This window comes from Sturnira hondurensis, unplaced genomic scaffold (assembly GCF_014824575.4).
Source record: "Sturnira hondurensis isolate 20B ecotype Veracruz unplaced genomic scaffold, ASM1482457v3 Scaffold0013063, whole genome shotgun sequence".
Classification (NCBI taxonomy): domain Eukaryota; kingdom Metazoa; phylum Chordata; class Mammalia; order Chiroptera; family Phyllostomidae; genus Sturnira; species Sturnira hondurensis.
In genome coordinates, this window is record NW_028085694.1 from 2,049,915 (window position 1) to 2,070,152 (window position 20,238).

At 37.5% G+C, this 20,238-nt stretch overlaps 1 protein-coding gene across 1 annotated transcript in view; it reads left to right on the plus strand.

The window, feature by feature from the left end:
• The window catches only part of SELENOF (selenoprotein F), a 50,485-nt gene that overhangs the window by 2,167 nt on the left and 28,080 nt on the right, over positions 1 to 20,238 (plus strand). The window contains exon 2 of the mRNA XM_037060923.1: positions 7,992 to 8,159. Coding sequence (XP_036916818.1) covers positions 7,992 to 8,159 — 168 coding nt within the window. The remainder of the gene's footprint in view (positions 1 to 7,991; positions 8,160 to 20,238) is intronic.

Consider the following 20,238-nt stretch of genomic DNA (forward strand, 5'->3'; position numbering starts at 1 on the left):
TATTTGTCAAAGCAAATCCCAAGAGCAGTATAGATTTTGGGGGGAGCGGGGGGATAGACTCCCTGCATGGGAGGAGTGACATAGTCACATTGCAAAGAAGTATAAATACCAGGTTAAAAGGAATTTCTGGCCATTATACAATCTACCACAGTGACAGTCTACAGATTTAAGCCAGAAATCTTTGTCTCCTTTATTTCCCTATAAACCTCATATCCAGGCAATTACCAAGTCTTAACTGGTTTTACTTACTAAATGTGTCCCAAGTCTATCCACTTATTCAGGTCAACATCTCCCTCCTTAGAAATAGACTCTTGGTTTACACTTTGAATTCTCAGAATCTGAATGGTTATCTCTGCCAGCTTCCCAGTTGCCTAAGCTAAAAGTTACTCATTTTTAAATCTTTTTTCTCTCACTCTCTGAATGCAGTTGGTCAGCAAACCCTTAAAAATCTCCAAGCCAATCCACTTAATTCTTTTTCCACTTAGGTAATACCTAATTTCAAGCCACTATCTTTGCTTGCCTGGAATTACCACACGAGCTTTCTTAACTAGTCTCCCCATCTCTTTGTCTCCCTTTTTAATCCAGTTTCTATGGTGCATCCAGTCAACTTTCTGAAACTTTAATCTGTTGTTATTAAAACTCTTCAGTGGCTCTCTTTTGCTTTTAAGGTGAAGTGTGTCCTCCTTCATTTTCCTTAACAAGGCCTGTTGACCTGATACTTGTTTGCCTATCTAGGCTTAATTGCCAGTGTTTACCTCTATTGGACGAGTAAAAATGTGGTTCTTTGTTTAGCATATCTCACATATTGTGTTCTTCCTGACCAGGTCTAAAATAAGGTGTTTAAGTAAAACACAGGACTTAACTTAATGCCCCATTTCCAGATTTGAAAGGTAGATATATTGTACTCTATCATCATACTTTATGCTGTATTGTCTCAACATATTGTATGCTGTGTTACACCGAACCCCCATCTTAACTGCACCATATAAGCTCCGTGTAAGTGTCTGTATCCCTCCACTCGTCCTGCTCCCATGCTAACTAGAATGTAGCCATAGGGAATACAGGGGCCATTTTTCTTTTATCTTTCATATTGTGTCTTTCTTGTATTTGTTCACTTAAATCCCTCAGAAGTGTGAATAGCCTTGTAGTTCATTTGTGTGTGTCCTTGCTATTAACATCATCAGGGTATCTGTAGTTGGTGTAGAGCATTGAATGTAGAGTGATAATCCCACCGCCTGCTACAAATACAAAATGACTCTGGACATAGAAAGGGATTCCTGAGCAATTCACCCTTGTTGAACTGTTTTGGCTTTCCTAAGGTCTATTCCTGTCTCTTCTGTAATGCCTAGTGTTTTTAAGAAAAAAAGACAATAAAATGAAAAGGGAGGTGTGTGTGGAGGGTTGTTGGAAAAACACTTAGAAAGTTAGAAAATTTCATTTCACAGTCAGCCCAAGGGGATGAAAAAGGCCAAGTGGAATAAGTAGTTGGCAGTAATAAAAATAAACCAAATCTCTGGAACCTGACATTGAATAAAAAGAAAGTAAGAGAAGAATTCATGGTTCCTTGAAGTTGAGCTACTGGTATGAATAGAGAACTTAGCTCCTACTTTAATTCATACCTGAGTCCTTAGACTGGACAAATTAAGTCTTTATCATTGTGCTTCTGAATAGCTCTAATTGAAGTTAATAACAATGCATAGCTATCAACATCTATCAGCATCCAGTGAGGTAACAACTGAGAGGATATAAAGTGATGTAATCTGCAAATACATTAGAAAAATAATATTTTAGTGTGGCCTAAGGGAGCGGTTTTCTAGAGTGCCCCAGAATTAAGTGGTATTCAATTCTTCATTCAGCTCATGCGTAATTTTCTTCATTCAGAAAGGCACTGCACTGGCAGCGGTATAGATGGTGATACTACGTATCATTGGTTCTGATACAACTCCCACCCTCTTTTCTTTGTAAGCTAACATCTGGTTCAGGCCTTTTTCAGTGGGCGGCACAATTATAATTGTCAGTGTTTTTGTTATTCTCGTGCAATGATGGTGAATCAAGGAATCCGTAAAATATGGAAGTTAGTAACAGTGGCTAAGGGTTTTTCAGTCAGGCCAGGATCAGACTCTTGATGCTTCAGCCCGTTGTTTGCTCTGTTGTCTTAGACAAATTGCTTGAACAAATTGCTTAGACAAATTGTTGTCTTGAACTGTCCTAAGCCACTTTTTACTTCTCTATAAAACAGGGATAACACCTTCTTCACAGGGTAGTTAAGATTAAATCATACCATGATGTAAAGTGCTTAGCAAGGTACATGGTGTAAGAGCTTGATGTAATTGCCATGTTTCTTGTATTCATTTTTACAGGTTCATTTATAAATTTGTCTACAAGGGAGGGATCCAAGGCAACCAGAATTCATTTATAAAAAAATTTTATATTTATTTTTACACATTTAAACTTCACTCACCACCTACTCTCCGTTTGATGCAATACACCAATTGAGATGTTTTTTCCACAGCTCGGAATAGTTTTTTAACTGATCGATTTTGATACCTTTTAATGCTTCTGCCGTTTTTTGTTTCACCTCTTCCACATTGGCAAAACATTTTCTTTTGAGGACTTTTCCCATCCCAGGAAACAAAAATAAGTTGCTCAGGGTGAGATCAGGTGAATAGAGAGGGTAGGCAACTGGGGTCATGCTGTTTTGGGTCAAAAACTGCTGGACACTTAGCAGCTGTGGGACACAGCGTGCTTGTAAATCACCCATCATGAAGTGGACTGAACACCTCTCACAACGTCAGTTGGTACACTGATACAGATGGGTTCCCAGAACATTCATCTAGCAGGTGAAGCCAGTACTACAAGGGGCCCACCCTCCAGAAGATAATTCCAGCTCTTGGGGTACCCCCCCTGGTATTTATTTTTGTCTCAAATATGAAATCTTTTCAAAATTTTGTGAGAAACCTATCAGTTTTCTGAGAGTAAAGAACAATTAAGAGATAACTAACCCTAGGTATGTATAATAAAATGTATAACTTTATCAGACTTTTGCCTGAAACTATGATATTACCATATAGTTAATCCAGTTTCCCTGGTAAAACCCCTCATCTACAGGGGGGGGGTTACTGATCAGAAACTCAGTAACATCAGGGGAAAAAAATCAATGAACAATGCATGGAGCAAAAAATGGAGTCTCTTAGCTTGTCAGTCCTGCTTTGAATTGGGGAAAATTAAGCTGTCAAATGGTTAACCCAGTCAGGGTTAACCTACCCTGTCTTTAGAACTGTGTCTTTTTTACAAGTGTGGCTACTTATTTTTAAATTTAATATTTGGCAATGTGCATATTTAAATGCTCTTCAGATACTTTTTGGTAATAAAAGGATGGGCAGGCATAATTTATAAATTTGACTCCTGTGCTATTTAGCACTTAATGTTTATCTGTGAAGTACTTGAAAATATTTGCTAATGTTCTTAGGTTCAAAGCTTGAGTCTGCCAAACCAATGACAGAAGAACCAGAAAAAAATATTTCATTCATGTGCCATGTCTAAACAATGATTAAAACATAAGTAGTTTTTTAAAAATATTTTATTTATTTATCTTTAGAGGGGAAGGGAAGGAGAGAGGGAGAGAAACATCAATGTCCGGTTGCCCCTCGTGTGTCCTCTGCAGGGAACTGGCCTGCAACCCAGGCATGTGCCCTGACGGGGAATTGAACTGCGATCGTGTGGTTTGCAGGCCTGTGCTCAATCCACTGAGGTACACCAGCCAGGGCAAAACATAAGTAGTTTTTAAGTGTACTTCCACACTGGAAGGTGGGAATGATGCTAACATTTATTAAGTAGCCACTGTGTATTGAGTAGGATAGTAGATGCTTTCTGTACTTTTTGCCCTTTAGTCTTCAAAACTCTGTGAGATAAGTAGTGGTAATTCCTATTTGGAAATTCCAGAGTATGGTTGCGCTATGCTGGCATTTAAATCAAGATGTCATCAGACTTCGATACATGTTTTGTATATTCAAACCACCTGTCAGTGGGTGCTCAATAAATGCCAGAATAAAATCAAGTATTACAATCACATGATTTTCCATGAAGTCCTTTTTTTTTAAACATGCTTTGGCATGAATTTCTTACATTTGTTAAGCAGTTCACAGTTTCAAAGTGATTTTACTTTTGTTGCCTGTTTTAGTTATCATGGCTGCAAGATAAATAATTTTAAAATGTAGTAGTATAAACAGTTTGTTTTGCTGTCAGATTCTGGATCAGCAGCTCAGCTGGCACATCAGAATGGCTTGTGTGTTCATGGTGTCTCCCACCTCAGCTCAAATACTCGGGCCTGAAATGTGAAGGCTCTTTATTCACACATCTATCTGATAGTGATGCTTGCTGTTGTCAGCTAGGGGCCTCATATGCTTTCTACATGGGTCTCTTCACATTGGCTCTCTAGTCTAGGCTTCCTTCTAACATGGTAGCTAATTTCCAAAGTTGAATGTCCTGAGACAGACAGAGACAAAACATGTGTAAGCACTAGCCTAGCAGAGGCTGTTTTCTTTTTAATGACTTACCCTCCAAAATCACATAGTATTCCTTCCTTTACACTCTGTGGGTTAGAACAGTCACAAGCCACTGCCCAGATTCAAGGAGATGGAACACAGATACCCACCTCTCAGTGGAGGACTCCCAGTCACATTGTAAGAACATACGGGAGGATGTGTATGGGCCTGTCCAGAAAGTATTTATTGAAGAAAATTCAAGAAACACTGTACATAGTGTTGAATCCACCAACCACGAGAACAAATGTCAGAGACTTTCAGGGTTCCAAAGATGTTACTTTATTGGCCAAGTTTAACCTGCGCAGGGGTGAACTCTCAAAGTGTCCAGCGACACAGTGCCCACAAGGGCTGCAAATGAGAGTCACGCCCAGCGCTTACAGCTAAGTCCTTATATAGAGGCAAGCAAGCAAGCCTTGCACAGAAGCAGATGTGGCGGTTAGCTATTGGCTTACAGAGCCTGTGGGCGGGAACAGGGTGGGGTCTGTCTCAACTGAGAGGAAAATTTTGAAACTAAACAGATGGCAATCAACTTACAGGATGTTTGCTAGGGACGCAGGCTCCTTGGGGCTGAGACTATTTTTCTTGTTCCCAACACATAGGACGTTGATGCTTCAGTCCCCTTCAAAGTAGGCACCTTGGGACCTCACACAGTTTTCCCCATCACCATCAGGTACCCATCATATTTTCCCAAATCTCTTTGAGGTCTGAAATATCTTCCTTTCAAAAGTGATTTCAGTTTTAGGAAAAAGCCAGAAGGCACAGGGCACCAAATCTGGGCTGTAGCGGGGCTAAGTCACTGGGTGATTTGATGTTTCCAAAAAAACTGTTCATTGTCATGGTGAAGTTGCCAGTCATCAGTTGCCCATAGCTGCAGCCTTCTGAGTGGAGGAATATTCAATTTTAATGCAGATTTGATGGAGATTTGTTTCTCTGCTTGATTGGTCATTTTGAATGCAAGAGCTACAAGGTACTCACGCTCACTCAACAGCATCTACTGCCCCCACTGACTAGTACAGTGAAATCATCATTGTTCACGCATATATATTTCAGTCCACTCTCCTTGGCTGCCAGGTTACATTGATATTGTGCAAACTCTTCTCATTATATTAAATGGTTGGACTTTTTTCTGGAAGACCTGATGGTATATTGGTACAGCTGTCTTTGGAAACTACAAATTATTCTGTGAAATAGATCAAGCAGATCACTTTAATAATGGAGATATTAAAGTACTAGTATAGTAGCAAGTGTCTTAGATCTCTCCCACTAGACTGGGATACTTGATCTATTTTGAAGATTTATATATACTCCACATTATTACTGAAATAGGTAAAAGATGTATAAGGTATCAAATTAGGATGTTATAAGACCAATGGGATGATCAGTATTTTGGAGGATTATGCTAGCAATACTTGAACTTTTTTTACTTTGGAAAATGCCATTGTGTTTGAATCTTCCTGGCTAGTCTAGAAGGCTGACACACTATAGTGGTGGGCCAAATCTAGCCAGCCCTGTTTTTGTAAAGAAAGTTTTATTGAAACACAGACATTATTTATGATTGTCTATGGCTGCTTTTGTGCTACAATACCTGAGTAGAGGTTGGTTACAACAGAAACCGTGTAGCCACCAAAGTCTTAATTATTATCTAGCCCATTATATAAAATTTGTGGACCTTTGGTCTAGAAGATCAGCCAACTGTAATCGTACAATCTGAAATCCCCCCCCTACTTGAAGCTGTGGTTTCCACTGGTTCCTTTGTTCAACACACACAAGAACTAGCACAGTGCGGAAAATACAGAGAAACAACTTAATTCTTGCCCTCAGGAGATCACATATTGGGGATTTCTAGAATTGTCTGCAATCCTAGGTTTACATAATACAATGTTGTGAGTGATGCTATTTTACAGCTATGCACAAATTTCTCAAGGAAAAAGTAGAATGGGATTGGAGAAGTAATTGGAGGTGTGACTGTCAGTGACCATTTAAGACACTGAGTCAAGAAGAGATTTGAGAGCTTTGTAAGAGACAGAATTATTAAAACTTGTTAACTAATTGGTTGTAAGAATGGCGAAAAGTATACAGCCTAGAATGACTGACCTGGGCAACGTTGTGGTCAGGGAAAACAATCCATATTTTAGCTAAGCTGAATGATGATACATTACTGAGAACACATACAAAGATACTGAATACATTGGGAAGGAATAGATTTAAGGGGAGAAGATAAGCTTCACCATTGGAGATTTGAATTTGCAATGCCTTACACAACATCTCAATGAGACATCAGGTAGGCTGTTGGCTTCGGAAGCTTGACATTCAAGAAAAAGATTTGGGAGTTTTCAGTAAATCGGTATTTGAAGCCATGGAAAATGCATTTGTCTGTGAAAGTATGTAAAGCAGAGAGAAAACCAAAAATAGAAATGGTAAACAATAACATTTAATAAATGTATAGAAGAGGAATAGGAAGGAGGACAAGCCCATGGAAGGGGAAGCTGAAGGAGAACAGCTTTGATGCCTTTGCATTTAGTGATTTTTGGCAAGTGTAGTCGAGTGGTGGGATCAGAAAGCAGAATAGAGTAACAATTCAGATATGGTGGAATGTGGGGAGAACAATTAGAATCTCAGGCTTGAATACGCTAAAAAATACACTGAAGAATACGTTGAAATGAAGTCCCTGTGAATATGGTGGAAGCTAGAATTTGCAGCACAGGTAGAGGGATTGAGCTTAGACAGATGAAGGGATGCCACCTTGACTAGAACATGAAAGAAGAATGGGTGAGGGAGGAGACTAATATTTTTGAAACCCTACTTTTGCCAGTCACTCTGATTAATTACATAAGTCATTTCATTTAGTCTTTCCTGCAGTCTGTTTTATGTAGGAAGTATTGCTCTGTGCTTTATTAGAGTGAAAATTAATGCTTAGGGGGGTTAACTTGCCCATTGTCACGCATCTTGTAAGTGCTGGGGCTGGTACCTAAACCCCAAAGTTTTATTTCTGATGTGCTCCTGCCCTCCCCCACACCATCCTCTTCCCCATTCTCCCGCTGCTACCTGTGAATAAAAGTAAGTCTGTGGGGTGTGGTAGAGACCTCAGTCTGGGTTACTCCATAGACCCATGTAAACAAGGTAAGTTTTTTAAATGTAAGGGAAATTTGTTGTTCTCCTAAGTAAATGTCCTTTTTAAAAACTATTGACTGTTTAATAAAAGGTACTATATGTAACATACATATCTAAAAAATATATATCTTTTTAATCCATATTTTTAGCTAAGCTGAAAGATGAAGCACTATTAAGAAAAAAATGGGTGGCTGGGGAGGGGACCAAAGACTCTTATAAGGTTATAGAGTAACTTATCTCCAGTGTGTTGGATTCAGACAACTCTGGTTTCTCCATTTTTAGAAGCTTTGTAATGTAAATATGGAATTAAGTTTTATTTCTATTTTTTTTATTCAGGTGTCTGCCTTCGGGGCAGAGTTTTCATCAGAGGCTTGCAGAGAGTTAGGCTTCTCCAGCAACTTACTCTGCAGCTCCTGTGATCTTCTTGGACAGTTCAACCTGCTTCAGCTGGATCCTGACTGTAGAGGATGCTGTCAGGAAGAAGCACAGTTTGAAACCAAAAAGGTGTTGTTTTCTAGTATCTCTTTCATTAGATGTTTTGGTTGAAATAAGGTAAAATACTAAATTGCTTAATCAGCTTAAATATAAAGAAGTCTTCGGCTTTTACATTATGTAGTTGTAGAAACTCAGAATGACTTCTTGCTTAATCCATTAGATCAAAGCAAATAGGAAGGCAAAGTACAGTTGCATACCAGGACCCCGTGTCTGTCTGTCTCCAGCAGAAAGGGAGCCGAATTACCACAGCATGCTTGGACCCTAAAACTCCCCGATCTTTCTAAATTATAGCCACATGAAGTCAAAGAATAATTAGATGCTTTTATTCATTTGTAATAAGAACCCAGTTTTATAATGAAATTTGGGATGAAAATAAAGCACTCATTACCTGGCACAAAATTGTAGGTAATAAATTATAACTTTAAATCTGGTTAACAAAGAATATGGTCTGTTAATTTACACATATTACTAATAGTTCCAGGTCCCTAACCTCACCTTTAACACATGAAAACAGCCAAGGTTAGGTAGTTCTAACTATTCAATAAAATCTACTGTTTTGACCTACTGTTGAAATTAATAGTAAACATGCCTTTTTTTTTTTTTACTCTTATTGACCAATTACTTAAAATATCCTAACTACTCCTGGCTGACATAGCTCAGTGCATTGAGTGGGCTCTGCTAACCAAAGGGTTAATGGTTGGATGCTCAGTCAGGGCACATGCCTGGGTTGCAGGCCAGTTCCCAATAGGGACCATGTGAGAGGCAACCACACATTGATGTTTCTCTCTCTCTCTCTCTCTAAAAAATAAATAAATAAAATCTAAAAAAAAAATATCCTAACTACTTACAAAACTCAGCCAAGTATTGTTTCTATTTTTCAAGTGTCCCAAGTCTTTGCAGTAGAAAATAGAACCATTTATAAACTAAACATTACAATTAAGCCATGTCCAGTTTAATAACTACACACCACTTTCTTTCCAACTATTTTGCAATGTGCAGGTTCACAGTAAGAATGCCTGCATACAACCTATATACACATTTTACATGGGAATGGTTCTTGTGAAGTACACATATAAAGAACCTAACATAGTAGGATTGTTCCCTAAAAGCCATACAGCCAGATGTGCCACCGTACAGAAACAGGTGTAGATGTGTAAGCATTACCTAGCACTGCAGTTATCCAAGATAACCTCATGCAGAATGCCCAGTTTAATGTTTCCAGATAAGACATTAATTCTGACCTCCGGCCAAGATGGAGGCATAGGTATACACACTGTGCCTCCTTGAACAACCAAAGTAAGGACAACAACAATTCAGAAACAAAGTGACAATGAAAAATGAAAGAAAATTGAACTATATGGAAGTCCAACAACCAAGGAGTTAAAATAGACACATTCGTCCAGACCGGTAGGCGGGGCAGAGTTGGGCAGACAAGCAGAGAGGGGTCACTGCACAGGAAGCGGTGACACCAGGTGCGCAGGGTGGCACCAGAGCAGACCCTGAGCACCCAGGTGATGGCTGGAGGACCCCAAGTGTGGGGTGGTGATGGGCAGTCCCAGGGAGGCAGCGATTGAGAAGCCAGGCACGGTGCTCAACGTGGCCCGCAGACCAGGCAGCAGTCCCACATTCGTGCACAGATAACTGCGGAGCAAGACAGATTGCGCAACCCAGAGTCCTAGCACTGGGATATAAAGCCTCAAAACACTGATTGAAAACACTTGTGGGGGTTGAGGCGCAGGGAGAGACTCCCACCCTCACAGAAGAGTTCGTTGGAGAGACCCACAGGGTCCTAGAATACACACAAGCCTACCCACATGGGAATCAGCACCAGAAAGACCCAGTTCTCTTGGGGGAAGCAGCAGAAGGGACTGAGGTGCAATAGAGAGCATAGCAAAGGGCCATTTTTTTTCCCTCTCTGACCTCGCCCCCACATATAGCATCACAACCCAGGGATGTGGGTTGCCCTGCCCTGGTGAACACCTAAGGCTCCGCCCCTCATACATAATAGGTGCAGACAGACCAAACCTTTATGGCTCAAGCAGAAAAACAGTTCAAAGCCCCGGAGCCAATACTTCTAAGCAACAAAGAGATAGCCAACCTATCAGATGGACAATTCAAAACACTGGTGATCAGGATGCTCACAGAACTGGTTGATTTTAGTTACAAATTAGATGAACAAATGTAGGCTAAACTAAGTGAAATAAAGGGAAATGCACAGAGGACCAATAGTGATGGGAAGAAAACTGGGACTGAAATCAATGGAGTGGACCAGAAGGAAGAAAGAAACATTCAACCAGAACAAAATGAAGAAACAATTCAAAAAAAATGAGGAGACACTTAGGAACCTCTAAGACATCTTTAAATGTCCCAACATCCAAATTATAGGTGTACAGAGGGGAAGAGGAATAGGGAACAAGAGGAAAACTTATTTGAATAAATAATAAAGAACTTCCCCAATCTGGCAAAGGCAATAGACTTCCAGGAAATCCAGGAAGCTCAGAGTCACAAAGAAGTTGGACCCAAGAAGGAACACACCAAGGCACATCATAATTACATTGGCCAAGATTAAAATGAAGGAGAGAATCCTAGAAGCAGTAAGAGATACGGAGACAGTCACCTACAAAGGAGTTCCCATCAGACTGTCAGGTGATTTCTCAAAAGAGACCTTACAGGCAAGAAGGGGCTGGAAAGAAGTATTCCAAGTCATGAAAGACAAGGACCTACCTCCAAGATTGCTTTATCCAGCAAAGCTTTCATTTAGAATGGAAGGGCAGATAAAGTGAACTCAGATAAGGTCAAGTTGAAGGAGTTTATTGTCACCAAGCCCTTATTTTATGAAATGTTAGAGACTTATCTAAGAAAAAGAAGATAAAAACATGCATACTAAAATGACAGCAAACTCACAATTACAACCACACCTAAAATAAAAACAAACTAAGGAAACAACTAGAACAGGAACAGAACCACAGAAACGGAGATCCATGGAGGGTTAGCAGCAGGGGAGTGGGAGGAGGAGAAGCGGGGAGAAGGTACAGAGAATAAGTAGCATAGATGGCAGGCAGAAAATAGGGAGGCAAGAACAGTATGGGGAATGTAAAAGCTAAAGAACTTAAGACACATGAACATGAAATGAAGGGGGAGAATGTGGGAGGGAGAGGGTGTGCAGGGTAGAGGGGAATGAAGGGGAAATGGACAACGGTAATAACATAATCAATAAAAAAGACATTAATTCTTAGTCTACTAAATCATTAGTTCTACAGGCTTATTAATTGAAAAAACAATGAACTTAAAATATTTCTAAATACATGAAAAAACTTCCTTTTAAATTTTTTAATTAAAGCTCTTAGATTTATTTTAAATTGTTAAGTACTCTGAAAAGATCATTATTATTCCAATAATACTAAATAAGATCTCTGTTTGGGGTGGTGAAAAAATTGTAGTATCTCCATTATGTTTCCTTTCAAAATTCTTTCACTTGTACATACTGAGGTGTTGACATACACTTGAGGTGTTAAGATTTGTATGCTTTCAGACAGTAATTGTATCTTCTCATTATTAGATAATAAAAAGTTTATTTCTAACACTGAGTACAGTTTTATAGTTCTTAAAGAAAAACAAATAAGCTTTTAAAAATGTTAGTATTCAACCATAATTTAATACTTGATTTCTTGTGAACCTGAAATTTTCAAGTCTTCCATGTTTTTTATTATCTTGATTTATGTATGCCAATAATATAGTTTAATATTTAGAATAGTTCCACACATGTAAGTTAGTCTTTTTGCCTGTAAATGAAATCTAAACAAGTTTACATAGGATTTACCTAGTGTAGGAAACCCTTCCCTGTCCCCCCTTTTTTTGTTTCTTTGTTTTAGTTTGGAATAATTGCTGAAGGAATCTGTATGAGTCATCTTCTCATCTCTGAAGTATTATTCTGTGATCTTCCATTGTCTGTATACTACTTAACCAGAAATTATTATTTCCTGAGACACAAAACTTCAAAGGTTGAATAACAAGGGTTGTTTTAGAATAAACCATTTTTATCATACATACTCTTGGTAATTAAGTCAGTTGAGAGGTTCTACACTTTGACTAAGTATATATAAAAGCTGTTTTTACTTACAGTCCTTTCTCGGTAATTCTTTATAATACGTCAATTATGCCATAATTTTAGTGGAACCAAACTTGGATCACGCACTTTTCAAATAATTATGTTCCTGTTCAATTTTCATTATCAGGTGAACTGTTTGTATCTGACACCTTTCAGTAGTTACAGTTGACAGTAGTCTGCCAGTAATGCATATCTAGTTACAAGCTGAAGTTATTGTATCCGAATACAAGTGAGCCTGTATCCTTACATACCTTTTATGCTCAATCCATTTATTTTTCTTTACTCCTAGCCACTAATCTCTGTATTTTTAGCTCTTCAAATAATTTCATTAATTACAAAAAAAATAGTAAATTCATGATAAAGAACTGTACAAAACTGACTGATCAGTATTAATATCACCAGTAATAATGCAGAAGAACATCATCATCCCCCTATCTATGCACTGGCAAGGGCAAGCACAATGTTACATTTTTTCCAAAAAATATATAACCTCAATATCATGATTAAAAAACATCAGCAAGACCCAGCCCTGGCTGGTGTAGCTCAGTGGATTGAGCACGGGCCTGCGAACCAGACTATGGCGGTTCGATTCCCAGTCAGGGCACATGCCTGGGTTGCAGGCCAGTTTCCCGCAGGGGCCAGTTCCCTGCAGGGGATGCACAAGAAGCAACCATACATTGATGTTTCCTTCCTCTCTCCTTCCCTTCCCCTCTAAAGATAAATAAATAAAATATTTTTTAAAAAAAAGACATCAGCAAGACCCAAATTGAGGAGCATTCTACAAAATAACTGACCAATAAGTACTCTTAAGTCTGAAGGTAATGAAATACAAGAAGAGCAGGGGTGCTGTCACAGATTAGAAGAGTCCAAACAGCCCTGGCTGGTGTGCTTCAGTGGTTGAGTGCCACCCTGCGAACCAAAGGGTCAGTGGTTTGATACCCAGCCGGGGCACACGCCTGGGTTGCGGGCCAGGTCCCCAGTAGGGAGTACACGAGGGACAACCACACACTAATGTTCCTCTCCCTCCTTCCCTTGCTCTCTCTAAAAAGAAATAAATAAAATCTTTAAAAAATTTTTTATAGAAGAGTCTAAACAGAGATAACTCATCCCATGTAGGATCCTGTTTGGATGTTGGATGGGACCCTGGAACCAGGACAGCAGTACAGGAAATGGTAAAATGCAAGTAAAGACTGCAGTAGAGGTGATAGGATTACCCCAATATAACTTACTGGTTTTATTAATTGTTCAGCCACTAATCTCTAAATGCTTCTCCTTAATGAGCCTGGTGAAACCAAACAGCAAAAACACTTAGAATGTGACTGGAAATATAAAAATATGACATGTACAAGCCTCCACTTAGATGCAAACCACATTTAAGTGTAGAATATTTGGGTACATTCTGGGTCACTGGTGCGTGATCAGAGGTAACAGTATATACAATATATTTTTCTGTCTTTGTCAACTCTGGCTTAAATCATAATTTTGAAATCATAGTTTAATTTAGTCCTAGTTTAATAAAAATAAAGATCTACAGCATATAGACTAATTATCTTACATCAAAAACATTAAAAATACTTAAGTATGGCCATGTGTGTATAAATCATTGTGAATATAAATTTTTTAAAAGAAACAGTTGCAGGTTGTGTACAGGAATGTTTTAGCAATTTATGTACAGTAAAGAAATGTTATCAGAAAACTCATTTTGGTTCTTGCTTAACGCGTGCTTTATAGGTCTGTCCGGGGATGAGGCTAATCATTTTTAGGAATGCATACTCATTTAACAGGCTGAATTTACTCTGATAGCCAGACACACAGAATTTGCTTTAAAAAGAAAAAAACTTATTCATAATAGAAGTAGAAAGTGTATTTGAAATTTCTCATAATTCTTCAAATAGATATTTTATTATTATTTTTATTTGGTCTTGTTTTCCACCCCATTTTGATCGTGAAGGACCTGCTAAGCATCACAAATATTAGCTAGATTGAGATATAACTATTTTTGCTCATAGCTATGTAACTAAGTACAGTTTACAAACATCATTAAGGATTTTGGCTTAATTGTGAAGAGCTTATTTGTATTTTGAAGAAAAAACAAACTAATGAGGAAAAAATAGTTAAATCTTGGTGCTATTTTTATACAGTTAATATTACTAAGTAGTATAAGTGATTTCAGCTTTAAATATTAGAATCTTATGGTGGAAGGAAAGGGGCCATTCTTTTTTTTTCACTACTGACTCAATTTTTCCTTGTGGTAGGAGAACTTAGTAACCAATTATTAGCTAGGATTATGGAAAAATAAAAGAACCATTAGCCGCTACAGTTACTATGTGGAATGTTGCATTGGGGAGCAGAGAGAGATGAAGCAATTCTCAGGTAAAGAGCAGGTTAGGTACTAGGTAAGCAACCTCATGGATATGTTATATTTTCCTCCTTGATTACAAGAGTAAACCATTTCCACTTGACCTATTTTTAAAAATTTAGCTCAAGGGTCTTCTCTTCTAGGAAGTCTTCCCTAATTCCCTTCCCCCATGCATTCACCATCACTACCAATCCCAAATTACTGTGTTAGCTATACCTCTATATCCCCAAAGCAATTGAAGATGTATTGACTTGTATTTACCTCCACTACAGTGTGCCTGTTGTTTTCTTTTTCTCCCAATAAAAGATGCTCTTGAAGCCTAGGACTTTTTTGTTTCTGAATCTCTAGCCTTTGCCATAAAATATTTCATAAGTATTTGTCCTTGAATAAGGCTGTTTGGGGGAAGAATAAGATAGAAAAGGTGATTTTTTTAATGTTGAAAATATACTTGAACTCTGTAGATGTTTATTAAATACGTTTTTCATTTCACTTATGTGTCCTAAATATAAAAAGAAAATTTGCCTCCATGTTGGCAATTTTCCATTAGTAAGACTTTGGTTACAACTGTTTCTCAAACTATAAATCTAGATTTCTCACTTCTTTGTTTTTCTTATAAGGATATTGTAAGCATTCCAAATCTATCTAAAAAAAGATAAATTATTTAGCACAAATTATTTAGTAATTCCTTTCTGACCACTAACCTTAATAGATCTTTTTTCAAAATGTATGTGACCATCAGATTCAAAAGCTTCCTGGGATTTTCCTGAAGATAAGCATAAATCAAAATTTTTTTTGTTAAGAAGTTTTTAACTTCTATTTTTTAAAATTTGTAAGATTAAATGTAGTATTTCAGTTAATAAGTTATTTTTCTCATATCTTGTTATCTTTCTAGTTCTGTGAATTGAAACTTGGTTATGACAGCTAGATGGGGTTTTTTTCCCTGTCTCATTCATTCAAAGTTTTCATATCTTAATAGGAATGATTTCAGCGACTTTCAGACATTATAGAACTTTCTTATTTCTCCTTAATTTTATGACCCTATTTCCTTAGCTACTACCTGTTCTTAAGATATTGGTTCTCCAAGATCCTTATAATCCCACTGCTTTCTTTTGTCTTCTTTAGAAATATTTTTACTTAATTGGTTTTTAGTACTTCCTATTCTTTTGCATTTATACCTACTATATTTCTGAATTGCTGTGGTGAAGGTTCGGCTAGTTACCAAACTAGAGCACCTTGTTCGAGAAAAGAACCCACTTAGCTGAATTACTCATCTAGCAATTAGCAAGTTATTTCCACCGCATTTACTGTTCATTCAGTCCGGATTGTGACAGGAGGAAGTTGAGAGTAGGGGGTAAGAGCATAGGCTCTGGAAGCAAACTGTCTAGGTTCAGATCTTGTGCTACTCAGCTGAAGATCTTGGGCAAATTACTTGATGACTTGGTCCCTATTTATTCATTTATAAATTGGGGATAATACTAGTTACTGTCTCACAGGGTAGTTATAAGGATTAAATGAGTTCATATATGTACTGCTTAGAAAAGTTCCTGGCATTATAATAAGTACTAGGTAAATACTTGGGGCTGGTGGTGATGACATTAGTAATAGTTGTAATATCTGATTTTGGATAAAAAATAAAACAAATTTTGGAGAACTTAGAGAATAGCATAATAATGATTGCTGTTGGCAAAGTAGGGTAAAAGAAAATAGACAAGGGATGTGATAAAAACTATTAGATTTGCCTGTGATAAAAATTTGGAACAAAATCTTCTGGTATTCCATTTTGATGCTCCCGGATCAGTTGAATCAAGAAAAAATGTGATAACAAAATTAGTAATATGAAAATTTTACTGCTTGCAACTATTTGTTTATGTGGAACTTAATATAGAAATAAATTATGTCAAACATAATTTACATTACCAATTTTTTTTAAGATTTTTTTTTTTTTAATTTATCTTTACAGGGGAAGGAGAGAGGGAGAGAAACATCAATGTATGGTTGCCTTTTGTGCGTCCCCTGCTGGTAGTTAGCCTGCAAGGAAGCAGCCTGCAACCCAGGCATGTGCCCTGACTGGAAATTGAACTGTGCGATCCTCTGGTTCGCAGACCCGCGCTCAATCCAGAGCTACGCCAGCCAGGGCTACATTTCCAATTTTGAGTCCTGCTGATTGACATCATAATAAGGAAAATACTGCAAATTTGCACTTTTAAAATTACACCATTTTGATCATTTAAAATGTGTTACGTAAAATTGCATGTGAGGAGAGAAGGTTTTGCTACTAACATATTTCAAAACCATTTACAAAGTGAGTTCAATTTTCTTAGGACAAACCTGTTCCAAAAATGGCATGAAACCTATGTTTCAAAGTCTTTTTAAAGTAAAATGTATTGCTGGCTTTTGGGCTTTTTCAGATGGCAGATCAGGTAGAAGACATGATATTCTTTGAAACCAGAAATAACATAACTGAAAGCAAATTAGACTATGTTTGTAATATAAAAATAATCACTGAGAAAAGCAAGCTATTAAACGAATCACGGATTCTAATTTTCTTACAAACATTCCTCTGCTCCTTATATTTTTAGTCTAATACTGGATAACAGATTTTAAACATTTAAGAAATTTTGGGGAAAGAAAAACTTAAAAGTAATTCTTTTTAAAAACTCTATAGATTGAGAAGAGATTTCCTTTATCTGAATTTTGGAACGTCTTGGTCTCATTCATAGAATACTAGTAGAAGCCTAGGCTGCAGATCACCAAACTACTTGTTCTGGAAAATAATAGCTCAATAAATAGTTCAGGTATTTGATGTAGGGTTGCTTTTTTATTTCTCTTAAAAATCTACTTTTTGGATGATACCAAAACAAAATAAAAGTATCCTCAATAATTATTATAATTCACTGGATTTGAATAAATGGACCAAAGTATGTACTGCAGAAGATAATTTTAAGAATGCAGTTAGATCCCCTCCACTTGTCACTCCATTACTTGGAGTTAGGCTAATGTTAATTGGCTGGCTTTATATAGCAGCATTCCCATTTTCTACATGTATAATATTCTGCTTTCATATTTACCTGCACTCCAAGCAAGCCAGACAGAGTCTACAGAGGCAATAGTAACGTGTGTAGTTCAGTGAGTTTATCCCTTTCTCTTCTAAGACTTTTTGAAAGGGTTATCTCAGCTTCATTGCTTACTGGCTTTGTGATTTCTAGCCAGCAAATTCCAAGATATTCAGTTTTATTGTTTTTAAAGATTTTATTTATTTATTTATCTTTAGAGGGGAAGGAGAGAGGGAGAGAAACATCATTGTATGGTTGCCTTTCGTGCATCCCCTGCTGGGAGTTGGCCTGCAGGGAACCGGCCTGCAACCCAGGCGTGTGCCCTGACTGGGAATCGAACTGCGATTGTCTGGTTCGCAGGCCTGCGCTCAATCCACTGAGCTACACCAGCCAGGGCCTATTAGTATTTCTTTTACCTTGGTTATGTGCTGAAGCATTTTATCTGTTAGGCATTAATCCTCACAATAACTCTATAACGTAAATACTGTATAATTCCTGTTTAACAAAAGAGGAAACTAGGGTGTAATCTGCCCAAAGTTACCTACCTGGCAGTTGGGTATCACAGATTGCCTTCATCTGAACTGTTTGACTCCAGAGAACCCAAAGTCTTTAAACCTCTTTCCTACACTATGTTTGCCTCTCATCTTGAAAATGTGGATAGTAATACGTATCCACAGTGTTACTGTAGGAAAATGAGTGAGTTAAATGTAAAACACCATTTGGCTTTCTGAAGGCCCCTTTAGATTTATAGTTAACAATTTTTTAACACAGTTCCATCACTACTTTCTATTTAAAATGATCAAACCTTTATTCCTCAGTTTACCAGATTTTAATGGTTCCCTAACTTGGTGTTTTTCAAGAATACATTGACAATATTTGGTTTTAAGGCCCAACCAACCACACATCTTAAATAAGTCATGTAATGTTTAAGTCTGGTAAAAGAATCAAAATATTTAGTTACTTTCCATTTACTTGGAAATTCTGTAGCTAATTTCAGGGTAATTTAGAAGTCATCTTAAATAGCTAAATTATTCTGGACAGTGGCAAATATTAAGCTTTAGCCCACCAGAAATAGAATGCCACTGATGTGTGAAACAGGAGGATGAAGTCGAGGTTAAGCTAACTATGCGTGAAATTGTAGCCACTAAAGAAATTTCACAGATGCTTAAAATAGCTGAACTTTTTTGCACTGTTTGTAGCTTCAGTACATGAACCGATTTCTTCAAAGGGAACTAAATATGTCTTCAACAAATTATTCTAATCATAATATAAAAACAGTGACATTGAAGCTTTTTAAAAAAGATCTAAATAAGCCTTGGCAACAGTTCAAGTTCTGTGTAAAAATCACTAAGGCTCCTGAGTTGCAACAATACTAAATAATGACACAGATACTGACATGATAATAATAGCCACTAGCATTCATTAAGTTCTTATTATATGAAGGTGCTATTCTAAGCACTTGATTTTTTAAGTTATATTTTATTGATTATGCTATTACAGTTGTCCTGATTTTTCCCCCTTTCCCCTCCTCCAACCAGCAACCCCACTCCCTCATGCAATCCCCACCCCATGGGGATGAACATTACAGAGATATATGGGCATGGCATTTTGGGGGGCTTTTTATTCTTCTGATGTGGTAAATTATATTGTAATTATTTTTAAAATTATATTTTATGGATTATACTATTATAGTTTTCCAAGTTTTTCCCACTTTCCCCCCCTTGATCCAGCACCACCCACTCCCTCAGGCCATGCCCGCACCATTATTCATGTCCATAAGTTCTTTGGCTACTCCGTTTCCTATACTGTACTTTTTACAGCCCCATTGCTGTTCTATAACTACCTATTTGTACTTTTTATTCTTTTAAACCCCCCCCCCATTCTTGCATATTCCCCATTTTAATTATGACGTGTCCTAGACTGGGCCTCTTTGGATCCATCTTGTTTGGGACTCTGTGCTTCCTGGACTTGCATGTCTACTTCCTTCAGCAAGTTAGGGAAGTTTTCTTTCATTATCTTTTAAAATAGATTTCCAGTTTCTTGCTCTTTCTCTTCTCCTTCTGGCAACCCTATGATGAGAATGTTGGATTGCTTAAAGTTGTCCCGTAGGCTGCTTACACCATCCTCGTTTTTCTAGATTCTTTTTCCTCTGGTTGTTCTGATTGGTTGTTTCTTGCTTATGTTCCAAATCACTAATTTGATTCTCAGCTTTACCCATTCTACTACTATTTCCCTGTAAATTGTTCTTTATTTCAATTAGTATAACCTTCATTTCTGACTAGATCTTTTTTATGCCATTGAGGTCCTCACTAAGTTCCGTGAGCATCCTTAAAACCAGTGTTTTGAATTCTGCATCTGATAGATTGCTTATCTTTATTTCATTTAACTGGAGTTTTGATCTGTTCTTTCACTTGGGCCATGTTCTATGTCTCCTCATTTTGTCACATTCTGTCACATTTGCACATTATATTTAAAAAGGACATAAGCTCTTACAGTAATTAATTATCTTCAGGTTACCTTACAACTACATTCCCTAGACATATCTACCTCAAGAGTCAGAGTAAATGT